This window comes from Otolemur garnettii, unplaced genomic scaffold (assembly GCF_000181295.1).
Source record: "Otolemur garnettii isolate 467f Iridium unplaced genomic scaffold, OtoGar3 scaffold00051, whole genome shotgun sequence".
Taxonomy (NCBI): Eukaryota; Metazoa; Chordata; class Mammalia; order Primates; family Galagidae; genus Otolemur; species Otolemur garnettii.
Window position 1 is genome coordinate 6812451 of NW_003852446.1, and position 13052 is coordinate 6825502.

The 13052-nt window shown below is 31.5% G+C and overlaps 1 protein-coding gene across 5 annotated transcripts in view; it reads left to right on the forward strand.

The window, feature by feature from the left end:
* Positions 1-13052, forward strand: part of CNKSR2 (connector enhancer of kinase suppressor of Ras 2) — a 296118-nt gene that overhangs the window by 158619 nt on the left and 124447 nt on the right. For 3 of the 5 annotated variants that reach the window (XM_003791903.3, XM_012806405.1, XM_003791904.3), the window contains exon 9: positions 3549-3695. The exons of the other annotated variants lie outside the window; for them this stretch is intronic. In XM_003791903.3, coding sequence (XP_003791951.1) covers positions 3549-3695 — 147 coding nt within the window. The remainder of the gene's footprint in view (positions 1-3548; positions 3696-13052) is intronic. 5 annotated transcript variants of the gene reach the window in all.

The window sequence follows — 13052 nt, forward strand, 5'->3', positions numbered from 1 at the left end:
CATATTTAAGTGGGATCATTGTTAAGAATTATACGTAGTAGCTAAGATAGTAAGTAATTTTAAAATGATCCAAACTGAGGAGTTTGAGAAAGGACTGAGGAAAAAAGAACTAATGAGAAAGGAGTGAGGACTTTTGCTGTTTATGTGTATGCAAGTACTAGGATGGGACTGATATTGTTAAAACCTAGTTAAGTTATTAAGAAAAACATTACGCATAAGCTGTGAATTACTCAGCAGCCTTTACTCCCATTTGATACTATAATCACTAAGTGAAACTGACTTAATGCTTAAGTGGAATATCTACTGAAATCACTCATTGATTCAAAAATCAGTGGATAATTTAGTTCTTGACTTACTGAACCCATCTAAGTAATAAATGTGTATTCTCTTTTGCTAATCATGTAAAAGTATAATTCTCAGAGCAGCTTTGATTTCTCCATCACCATCTTTTAGTTTTTTAAATAGTGTTGTCTTTTTGGTTCTGTGCTTTTTGTGGAAATTTTCATCCATGACAAGTCCTGATTTGATACTTCATAAAATGTATGATTTTTCTAATTAGAATATTACTATTCATGGACTGTGTCCTTGTAGTTTGTTGTTTCTGTTTATTTGTTTATAAAAGTTACTCATGCTTATTGCCAAAAGTTCAGGCAATAAAAGTAAAAAGTATATTTTGCAAGTCCTTGCTTCCTTTAGTGTAGCCATCACTAATGGTGTTATATGTCTTTCTTTGTTTTCTATATCTATATACACTTTTTAACAAAACTGGGATTGAAATACATTTGCTAATTTGGAGCTGTTTTCTACACAATTTTTATATTATAATGGACATTTACATAACATACAGTTTTTGGTCAGCTTAAACAATACTGTGATACATGTCTTGCACATTTACCTTTGTGCTTTTAACCAGTCATTTCCTTGTGGTAGTGGAAGTAACATTTGGGAGGCAAATATATATCCTATATGTAGTTCTTGATGTGTATTTGTTTGCTTTTGTTCTAAACATTGCTAATGTTATGTCAGTAACCAATGGTGCGTAATGTAAGGGTACATGTTGAGTCTATTAGTATAGAGTATAAATGTCTTAACATAATGACCAAGTAAACGAGATGAGGTATATACTAACCAGGGTAATGTAAGCATTCCTAATTCTATATGAAATCAGCACATTGTACCCCATAAATGCATTAATGTATACATGATCTATGTGTTTATGATTTAATAAAAAAAATAATAGTGGAAAGGTTGATTTTAAAAATAAAATTATATACCAATATTTTCTACCATTAAATGACATTCAACTGTAAAATTAAAATCCACCCAAATTAATTTTTCTTATCAAAAATAAATTTTACATTCTCATGGAAAATCAGTTCTATATTTTTGGACTTGTTTACCTTAAAAGCATATAGAACATATAAAAGAATAGGTTGAAGCAAATTAAACTGAAAATTTCACAGGGAAACACCATCTATCTTTAACAGTCTTCAACTAGTCAGAGTGATCATATCATAGAGTAAAATGGGAAGAAATTGATGAGTAAAAATCAATGTGTAATTCACTGTTGAGAATAGATATGTTGGAAGAAAGATATGGACATCAAATTGACTGCTTTGGTAGAGTTAGCAATTATTTGAATGAAGAAAATAAATAATAACTCCCTTTGGCTCGGCGCCTGTAGCTCAGCAGCTAGGGTGCTGGCCACATACACCAGAGCTGGCGAGTTCAAACCCAGCCTGGCCCGCCAAACAGCAATGACAATTATAACAACCAAAAAATAGCCAGGCATTGTGGCAGGCACCTGTAGTCCCAGCTACTTGGGAGGCTGAGGCAAGAGGATTTCTTAAGCCCAAATTTGAGGTTGCTGTGAGCTGTGATGCCATGGCACTCTACCGAGGGTGACATAGTGAGACTCTGCCTCAAAAACAATAATAATAACTCCCTTTGCTTTGACTCTGGGCCCATAGAAATGACTGTAAGGACACTACTTAGCTATTGGAGGAATCAGAATCAATACAATATATTTTTGGTCACATAATAATCCCCACTTGTATATAATGAGAGGCATTTGACCAGTTCCATTACTGTAGTCAATCTGCATAAATGTGAATTTTTAAAACTGTCAGTCACTTATTTATGTTAGCCAAGTATCATAATGAACATTTTGATTCATATCTGAGACCCCTGAGATTTTAAGCATTATAATGTCTCACTTTTTTTGTTTTTTTTTTCTTCACCATCATTCATCTATAGTTAAGGTTATAATTTAAATGAATACTCAATACATATACTAAAGTCTCTCATTATTCTACAGTAGTTATGTTCCAAGGCACCTCTTCTTATTCTGTGGAAGTCATGCTTCTTTGAAATGCTCATTCTCTCCAGCTGACTATCTTCCAGGCAAAAACATGATGAATAGCAGACAAAAAACACTCATGCTATTTCTCTTGGGTGCCTATGAAGAAACTAGATCACTGTTCAAACCATTTGCTAAATCCTGCTTGCTATCTGGGATAAAATTTATCCCAGTGTATTTATATAATACATCCTAGAGAACTATAATCCATTAAAGTTGGGATAAAAGGTTCTTCTCTCTTTTAAATATGAAATGTATTTTTTAAAAAACCTTGGAATAATAGATATTTTTAATATATTTCTTTAAAGCATAGATCTAGGACTTCAGTTACCTGATACTGCATCACTAGTCCATTTTAAAAGCCAACTAACAAAAATTATTCTATGTTCAGAATTTTAAAAGGATGGGTAAATTAAGTCAACATGGATAGCAACTGAGGGAGGTTTCAAGACATTTATCAAGTACTTTGGTTTAATTATACAATATGTTTTGGGGTTATATTCAAATAGAATGGCTTAATTAAATTTAGCACACTGTATTTTGAATTTATAGTGTTGTTTGGAACACATTTTCAATAGCTGCTGCTTTGGAGTAGCATTACCTTGTCGTTTTTTATTCTATGTTTATAGTGTGGTTAAAGGTTCATTTTACTGATGCTGCTGTCCATGCATCAGAATGTTGTCTCGGTGTGTCAGTAACAGCTATTGGTAGTAAAATGTCAGTCTAATTTAAAGATACTTGTACCACATTATCTCTAAAAGATGGTGATGAGAAAGCATGTGGTGTAGTTTATAAGCTCAGGACATCACCAGATCTTTGTTTGGGGGCACGTGGATTTTTTAATTGTACTTGTGAACAGAGGTTGTGGATCTAGACCTAGCAGCTGAGCAACATTAATGGTGATAAAATTTCTTTCCTTCTAAATTACTCCATTGGTAGGATACCTTTTTAGTCTCTGCTTTGACTTGGTAAATGTCCATTATGTTGTCTCATAATGATGTGGACTAATGCGTAATATGGTTAATCAATTCAAAGATAAAATTTCTTTCTTGAGTATATATCTCCTGAAAATTGATAGGATGGTACACCAATTATGTGATTTTTTTTACTAATCTTATTAAAGGGGGAGAACATTAAATCTTTGAATACTGTACCTCAATTTTATTGTAATGATTTTGCTGGTTACCAGGTGGGGTGGCAGTTGAAAAATTTGGTGAATGCACTACGAGAGGACCCGAGTGGTGTTATCTTAACTTTGAAAAAGCGACCTCAGAGCATGCTTACCTCAGCACCAGCTTTACTGAAAAATATGAGATGGAAGCCCCTTGCTCTGCAGGTAATGAAGCTTAATCATAAGTCATACACCATCATTTTAGCCATAGATTATCTCAGTAATGCTTCTTGATTGTGCCTCATCTCAGCAGCATATGGATTAATCTTGTATGCTTTTGAAAATTTGTTTGCAAAATGATCTCTTCACAGCTCATCCTAATAGGCTTAATTGTGATAAAACCTGAGCGAGTAAGACCCAAGTGATTAAGAACTCTGCCTTAATTTGTAAACATATAAAGCATAATTCCAAAAAGTCACAAGTTACTTCATGCCAAAATATGAATAGAAATGAAAATAGGATATTTCATTTTTGTGATAATATCACCTTCTATTTTATAAGTTATATACACTCCTGCAAGAAATTCTTTTAAATCAACTCATAGGTAGTAACTTATAAACAGTGGGAAAATGAAATTTTAAATTAGTAGCTAAAATGTACCTAGTACATTGCTCCTGACTGATCATTTGTCTCTTTCTACCTCGCAAGATGGCAAAAATAGGGAAATTGTTGCATTAGAATTTTTACATTTTTCTTCAGCTTAAAGCGTCACTCTAAAATATTACTGTGGGTGTTGACAACTTACATTTATTAAGAGTTATCTAGAATATTATATAAATGTGATTCTGATTAATTAAAGGCAAGGAAGTCATATATTTTCTTCCATTTCAGTTAGGATGTAATCTTTAAACATATGGCAAAAATTTTTGCCTTTTGCAAAATTTAGCATGTTTTATAATAGGACACTATTACCCTTTCTTATACATCTAATTTTTTTTAATTTTGATCACCTATTTCACTAGAACGTTGCCCATTGTTCTGATTAAAAAGAAAAGCAATATATGGAATGCATTGCTGCCATTGCTATGTTATTAAGACATGTAGTATCACCTTTTAGTATTCACAGATTTTTTTTCCCAGTAAGTAAATTTACCATTTGATTTTAATGGCCTGATAGATTATGATGATTTCTCATCATTTAAAACTTTATTACTTATTGGATTCAGAGTTCATATTATGAATTAATCTAATAAAAACATATAGCATCTTCCAACATTAAAGTCTTTAAATTTTTAATGTGAATCTATTTTTCAAATGAACATTTAACATCCTATTAATATGTCCAAATGCATTTGACTTGCAGTATATGTTCCTTATCAAAGATATTTGATGTTGATTATGGTTCAGAGGTCACTGTTTGCCTCATTATCCAAGACATAGATGAGCAGATCAGACTCTCCCATCACATCATTTTTTTTCTCACTGCATTATAAATTGCTCTGTTATTCCACTCTGGAGTTTCCTATTGACATGTCTTCCTCAAAGATCCTTCTTCAAAGTCTGAAGAAGAGACCCATACTTTCAGCCATTAAGTTTTCTTCTCTGTATATGTGTAGTGAAATGTAATAACTCATTTCCAGTCCCTCATATTTCACATTGAACACCAAAAGACCCTAGTTTCTTGCTGATCCTTGCACTCTGTTTGAGGCAATATTTTTAGCAAATAAATTGATAATTTGTTCTTCTGTTATGTTTTTTTCCACAAGCACAAAGTGAAGTGGAGAATTAAGTGGTAATGGCAGTATCTGTAAAAATCATTTTTATATAAAATGCTGAAATAATTGAAAGAGCGACATTTTTTTGTTGCACATACATTTGGTGTATTATCCAAAGCTAGAGAACACAGACTTTAATTTTAAAAATTACTTCACATTATTCCCCGCCCTATATTTACAGTGGACTTCCAAGACACTGTTTGTTTCTAGGTCTGCTCCTAAATGCCAAGATCTGTGCCTCATCAGATCACTGATTATATTTGCTCCTCATTCCTTATTCAACTACGTTGCATTTATTTATAAATCAACTTTTTCAGAATGCTGAAATCTAGAAGAAAAGGAAATCAGCATTACTTAAGTGCTTATATACTATATGGACATTTTTGTAAAGTTATTATTTCAACTGAATTCAGTTTTATCTAAAAATGCTTCTAATATTTTTGAAAATTGCTTTAGTGGTTGAATTTTTACAGACTAGAAGCATGAATATTGGTGTTAATCAAATACTTCTAGTGGTGCTTAAACACATAAGGACCATGTATAAGTTCTTTAACATACCACATCACTGCCAACACCAAATCTGCCCAAAACTATTTTGAAGACCTAAATGGTACCATTATAGGATTCTTTCTTGATCTTAAGGCTTTGGCCTGTGCTAAAATGCAAAGACACCAATAAGCATAATGAAAACTGTTCAGAATTTTTATGCATTATAGATTTTGACACAAAAATGGACAATACTTCAGAGTATTGAGATCTAGAGGGTGAAGGTAGACTGGCTCCAGAGGAGGAAAGTCAGATGGTAGGATAAGATCTTAATGGAGGTTTTGGATTCTTTCATACCTTTATCTGAGGTCCCATTTTCTTTCTAGCACCTAAAAAATGACCTCAGATATGAAACATAAGTGCTAAATGTAACAACAATCCTCTATGTAGACAAAAGCACCATTCTTAATATATTCTTTTTTCATATATATAAATCTTTAGCATTCATATTTGAAGAAGTGGACATTAGGTTTTTCTTTTTTCATAGGACGAATCAGTAATCTATTACCAATTATTTAAAATAGAGGATACAAAAGGAAAGAATCCATGACATTTATTTAACTCAACATGTTCATTTCATCTTTTTCTCATACTATACCTAGCATTTTCAGGTTAAATATAACCAAGTTTGGGTAGCATAGAGATAGACACTAATACGTGCATCTTTTGAATAAACAACTTTATCCTAATACAAGGAATAATGATTTTTTTAAACTAACAAGAAAATAGTTATTATCAACACAAATAAAACAACTTTATCTACCCTAAGGTAGAAGAAGATTGTTCAACAATACCACATTTTTTAATTAAAGTTCAAGTTTTATTTCTAAAAATATTTAAAAGGATAGTGACTTCCAATATTACATAACTATAATGACAAATTTTGATTTTGATTTTTCTCTTTAAAACTCATTCGTGAAATTATAATCAAAAAACAAAAGCATACAATTCAACTTCATGTTCACAGAGCAATTTCATTAGTACATTTCGTGAAATTGGCGGCTTGTTTGATAACTTCTTTATTTCTCAGTTCTTTTGTGATAGAACTGAGGGACTTAAAGATCCCTTAGTCAAATGCTAGAAGCAGATTTAATATCTGGAAGATTGAATTCTATTATCATCTGTATCCATTTATAAAAAGTAGAAATGTCTTATCTGAGAAAGAATCTATTATTCTAAGAAAGCAAATCAGGGATTGCTTGCTTTATGAGAGCTGTTTTTCACATCTCCTTAGTGTCACCTGGTACTAATTTCCTGGATTTTGGTAAGCGTGGTGATTTCTTATGGTCAAAGTTCTTCCAATTAAATGAAGAAACCTCAGGAAACTATGAATAAACTAAAAGGTATATTGTTAGATGTTTGTAGTTTTAAATTAATATTCTTCGGCCACAAGCATGCATGGTTGGTGTCTTTTTTTTCCTTATAAGAGATGTATGGGAGAATTAGCTGGAGATTGCCAAGAATATTGCTTGAAATCATCACTGAAAATCAATGGTTTTTAAAAAAAATTTAAGAACCCAGATTTTCGGTGAGAACACATCTCAGAAATAATCGCTAAAATTAGTACTGGAATTCACCATAATGATTTAGATATCATCTAAGACATTTTTGCATAAAATAACACCAAGCTGTATCTTTAAAATTATGTTCCTAAACTGTATTCTAATCCATAAATCTCTTATATCAATGCCATAGTTACTTGTGTGATTTTGTTCTTTTCCATTTAAATTTCACTGTTTAGCCTTATTTTGATGCCACTTTTACAGGATATTTAAATATTGAGCAAAAAAGTAAATAGAAAATAGTCATAGCAGTTGATTTTATCTATCAACTGGTATAACAACTAGAGAATGCTGATTACATTATATTTCAAATAACAACTAAAATTATATGTATGACACTAGACAAGAAAATAAATTTCTAACTATAAAAATGTGATTGTGCTGACTGGGAGGCAGGAACAATTACATGTTTTACATGCTCAAATTAGTAAATAGGTATAAGCAATTGCCACATCCAATTTTGGGTCACCAAGGTTAAAGCAAATCTGTTAAAGGATCGAAGTCACATTTGTGGTTTTGAGCCAAATGCCTTCAAATGTTAACACTGACTACAAATAATCACCTATAATGTAACAATTACCCATTCTTTCCTTGGTTAATATCCCCAAAATAATGTTTACTGTAGTTTGAAAAAGTGGAAGTCCAATTTTGATGTTGCAGTTTAATATGCCCATAAGACTGGACAACACAGGATTAAATACATGAGTGTTAGCCTCAATACAATGTGCAAAGTTTCATGATTCTGTGAAAAAAAGCCATTTTGTAGTGTGACTCCAAAGTCTTTACTAGTTATGTATTGTGTAACTATGTACATATTTTTACTCACATACATCTGTACTTTTTAACCTGGGCCATTCTGGTTTCCCAATCAAATCCATGGGTTGGAAAAAATTGTCTATTTTCTTGCTAGTCTGATAAGAAAGGAAAATTTATATGTTTATAAAAGAAGTCTCAAGCCTTTTGTATTTATAAATTTGGATTCTAGAAAAAGCTGTGAAACAACTGAGAGTGGGAGAATTTTGAACACATGCATATCACTTGCTTAACTTCTTTATAAATGATCTACTACTTAAGTTTGGCCAGGAAAAAGTATACCAAATAATTTTCCAAATAAGATCTAGCTTTCTTAATATAGTCAAGAAACCTGCAGTATTGTATGTAAATTCTTGCCGCCCTTAATTCAGAAAAAACTTTCTCTGGTGTATTTGTTTAGATGATTAAGAAGAGAGTTGTTAATATAAAAATAATGTTCTGGTACTAGTGTTGGGAATTCTAATAAGAATGTGTTTGAACTGAGTAAGGACTTTTGTGAATGTTCTGAATAATGGGGGTATTGTGATAATTTGAGTTTGTGCTTATTCCCAAGAGCAAATAAAATAAATGGCCAGGATTTATACTTGATGTAATCATTTGTATTTCGGTGGGTATTTTCCCGCAGGAAAGCAAAGCAAGTTCTATGTGATCTTGGCTTTAGTGAATTTTAAAGCTAACTACATAATGGGTGAAGCACTGTTTTAATCTTTAACCTTGGGGCTATCTTTATGTCATTAGCTTCATTCAAGACTTTTATAGTTAGAGGGAAAGCTAAATTAAGATACACTTGCCAAGAGATGTTAAAAATGTAAAGTGTTTTGAGTAAAACCTCAACATTAAATGTAGTTTCTTAAGTACAGAAGTTCTTTTCTCATAGTCTTTAAGACTATAGAGATTTTAGGGGTACACCAGTACCTTCCAAGATGTGCTCAGTTACCTTAGAGATGTTAAAATTGGGGAGAGGGACACAAAGAAAAGACCTGAGCAATCAGAGCATTTTTACTTTTAAGAGATAGTATCGAACTCTGCTGCCCATGCTGGAGTGCAGTTGCATCGTCATAGTTCACTGCAGCCTCAAACTCCTGGGCTCAAGCGATCCTCCTGCCTCAGTCTCCTGAGTAGCTGGGATTAGACATGAGCCACCATATCCGGCCCATCAGAAGATTTAAAGTGAGACTTCAGTGAACCCCTACAAAAGCTAAAAAAGTTATTTTACAACAATTACAATCTTCTAATGACGTTTAAAATAGATGAAGCTGTTTAAAATCAGTGCTAAAATCATCACTCATGATTCAGACAAAAATTTGTGCTATACCATATTTTCAAGCACAATTTTAAAGTGTGTGTATGTTCAGATCGACACTATGAAATATATGTAAGTTAAACCTAGAAGATTTCTGATTCCTGTTAACAGTAGTAAGTTATCATTAATTGACCTAAGGTTATAAATGTATGTTTGAAAATATAAATATATATATTTTAGGATTTGGATATTTTAAGAGGTACATTCTGTTTCCCCCAGATATCTATCATAGATTTCTATAAAAATAGCAACATATATGCAAATGTGTATTCTCTTTTGGAGCCTCACTGAATATGTGGAAGGATAGTTCTATGTCACAAGTGCCATTCAAATGAAAGCTAAATATGACATGATCTTTCCAGAAAATAAGGGTTGGGGTTCAAAATGCATTTGTGTAATACTTGATTGTATACCACAGTAGGTCAAGTTATGCTGAAGCTTCATGCTTGCTTAAATAACAAAATATAATCCCAAAGTAAAACCCTTGTATTTTATCCATAAGTATTGAGAGTTTCTAATTCTCGTGCCATACAAGTTTTACCAATAGATCAAAATGATAAAAGGAAATATTACCTTTTAATTCTACTTCTTTTCTTAAATCGGAAATTCTTGATAGTACAATGATAATAGCATTTCTTTTACTATGTTACAAACAAATGATTATAAGTAAGTGATTCCAGGATAGAAAAGTCAATCTTTGCATTAGTATACTCTCATAATTAGATTTTTTTTTTCAATCGAAGGAATGTGCCTATTAAACTTGGAATTTGAATTGAACTCTGTTTTTGAGTTTAGGGAAACTAAATTTGTACTTTTTGTATATTTTCACACAGTTAAGTGGCTATTGCTGATAGTGGTATTTTTAATGTTATTTGTTATAATCAGAAATTTCTTGCTGACAATTTTAACTAACTTTATTCTGTGCTTGATTTAGTCAAATTTTACTTGTCTTTCTAATGTTACTTAATGTCTTTTTTCATTCTTTTAATCACCTAATTTTTCATCCTTTCAATTCTTGTCTAAAGTTAGAAAAATTTTTAAGAGGTGATAAATTTAAATTTTCACAAAGACCTCCTTTTGGGTTAAGTGGCTCTTTTCATGTTCCCATGAAGCTTCTGCTTTACTAAATTTTGTTTTTACATTGCTTAATATCTTAGTTGTTTTTTTAAATGTGATTCTCAAAAAAAGGTTTACTTTTTAGCTTGAATTAGATTGACAAAAGTTGCACAATTAGTAGACAGAAATACACTGAATATTTGCAATGCACTTTATTTGGTATAAGGCATATTGATAAGCCAGATGATATCTGCATGATAAACCAATTGAAATATCTATTATGATTTACTGGTCGATAAAATAATAAGCTAGTTGAGTTAAACAAAAGGATTGACTCTTTTTCTGAAAGAATAAATTGTTTTTCTTCCACCAGTTCAATTAATTATCTATTATCTATTATCTGTTATCTAGTAAGCATGTTTTTCCTCTACCTATGCATTTATTTACCTAATCACATTGACTGTTGACATTAATAGCAATTCCTCATTGAAAATAGAAACTTAGAGAAATAGCAATTTGGAGGAAATTGATGTGGCTAATATTTAAATTTCCTGGAAGGGGAAAGGATAAAAGTACCCTGGGTAGACAATCCCAGTAATAGTCCAGGCAGAATAAAAGATTTTCTTACTCGTCACCTCACACTTCAGGTATATTTAAAATACTCTTGTAACCATTGACTACTACTACTTTCTCCTTCCTTTTTTCCTTTTTATTTGGGAAGGAAATGGGTGGATACTAACCAGGAAAAATTATATTTACTTCTATAGATGATACAAGTAAAGAAGTCCTCAAAATAGAAATACAGACCCAAAAAGAGAAGGAAAATAAAAATTTAAATGAGATCATGTTTTAAAAGCTTATGTTTTTAAAACTTGGTTTTAAGTTCACTTGCAATGTTACGATATTTGAAAGTAAGAAAGCAATTATAGCATTTTAAAACATACTGAATATTAGTTTTCTCACAATGTACCGGTTTAAAAGAATTAGAAAATAATATGCTATGCAGTGAATGCTTTACTACATTTCTGTCATGACGAAATTTTGGTCAGACTTATTATTTAGTGTTATTTATATTTAAAACCAAGATGTCCTGTCAGAAAGGTAAACATTATAAAGAAAGACCCACATCACGATGACTTTATATATGTATTATTGCATCTGTCATTCAAGGATCTGTTTTAGAGGCATGAAATTTATCCTTAGAAAGAAAACAGTTCTTTATTTCCTCAGGCTTCATGGTATTCATCACTACAGGCGGCTCTAATGATTACTTATATAATCTCAGGCTTTCCCATTGCTAAGAGTTTTGTTCCTAAAAGGCTGACATAGTTTAATGGGACACTATCCCCAAATTAGCATAATTTAATATCATAGTCTTGACTATATATTTTCATAATATCTTAAAATTCCTCAATCAGCATGTAAAACGTCTGGCCTTTTTTAAAATCATATAAGATGGAATATTGTAAAGACCTCCAAATACATTTATTTTATTCCCTCTCCCCCTTCTTTAATTTCTATTTCGCATAGACTAAAACTTAACCATCATTTTGGCAGGATGTGTGATTTCAAGCTATTAAGGTGACCTGTGTAACAAGGAAGTCAAAACCATGAACTGAGTCCTAAATTATGTAGCCTACCCCTGTGACCACCGTTGTACTTTCCATTGTACTTGACTTCTTGAACAAATTTTGTTTATCTGTACCAAAATATTGTCACAATATAAAATAGTTGTAATATGCTATTTTTGAGTGTCCAACAATGCGTATTAAAGTAATAGAACTGTGGGTCTATATAAATAATTCTGAAAGTGTTTTTATACTAGCTAAAATGACATCTTGTCATGTGAAGATAGTTAATTTTGTGGTCATTATTTTTGTGTTTGCAATTGCACCAAAGTTCTTACTTTTAACGTTAATTGTATACATAGCTAATAAGATCTGTAAGATCAACATAAAAATTTGTGAATTTTAGTTTCATTTTAGGATAATTTATTAAACTACTAGATTATCTTCAAATGCTGTGCAGCTTGGAATTGGGGGTGCCCTTAAGTTAATGCATCCTAATGTACTGCTTAATTCAGTATATACAGTAACTTTTTAAAAAATCTTCTTATTTAATACTTAAATACAGGCATAAAATGAGATCTATAAATATGCAATTAAAGATTATTTTAAACTATAGATAAATGTGTATGCATGTGAAAGATGAAATGGTTATGTCACATTTAATCATCATAGTTTTGAAGTGGTACCATAATATGGCTTTAAGACAGCTGTGTTTATATTGACCGGAAAAAAGTACATTTTCTGAATGAAATACTCTCTCATATTAGCCTTTGACACTCCTATTTTTTGTATCCTTTTCTGAAAATCTGTAACATTTTACTAACCTAGTAGAATGATTTGTCTTTTTCGGGAGAATATCTGAAGTAGCTTTCTCTTATCAGTCAGGATGTGAATGAGCTCATTCATTTGAGAGTTACTCTTCATTATCTTTCGTTCAAAAGTAGGATTCTGGCAAAGTT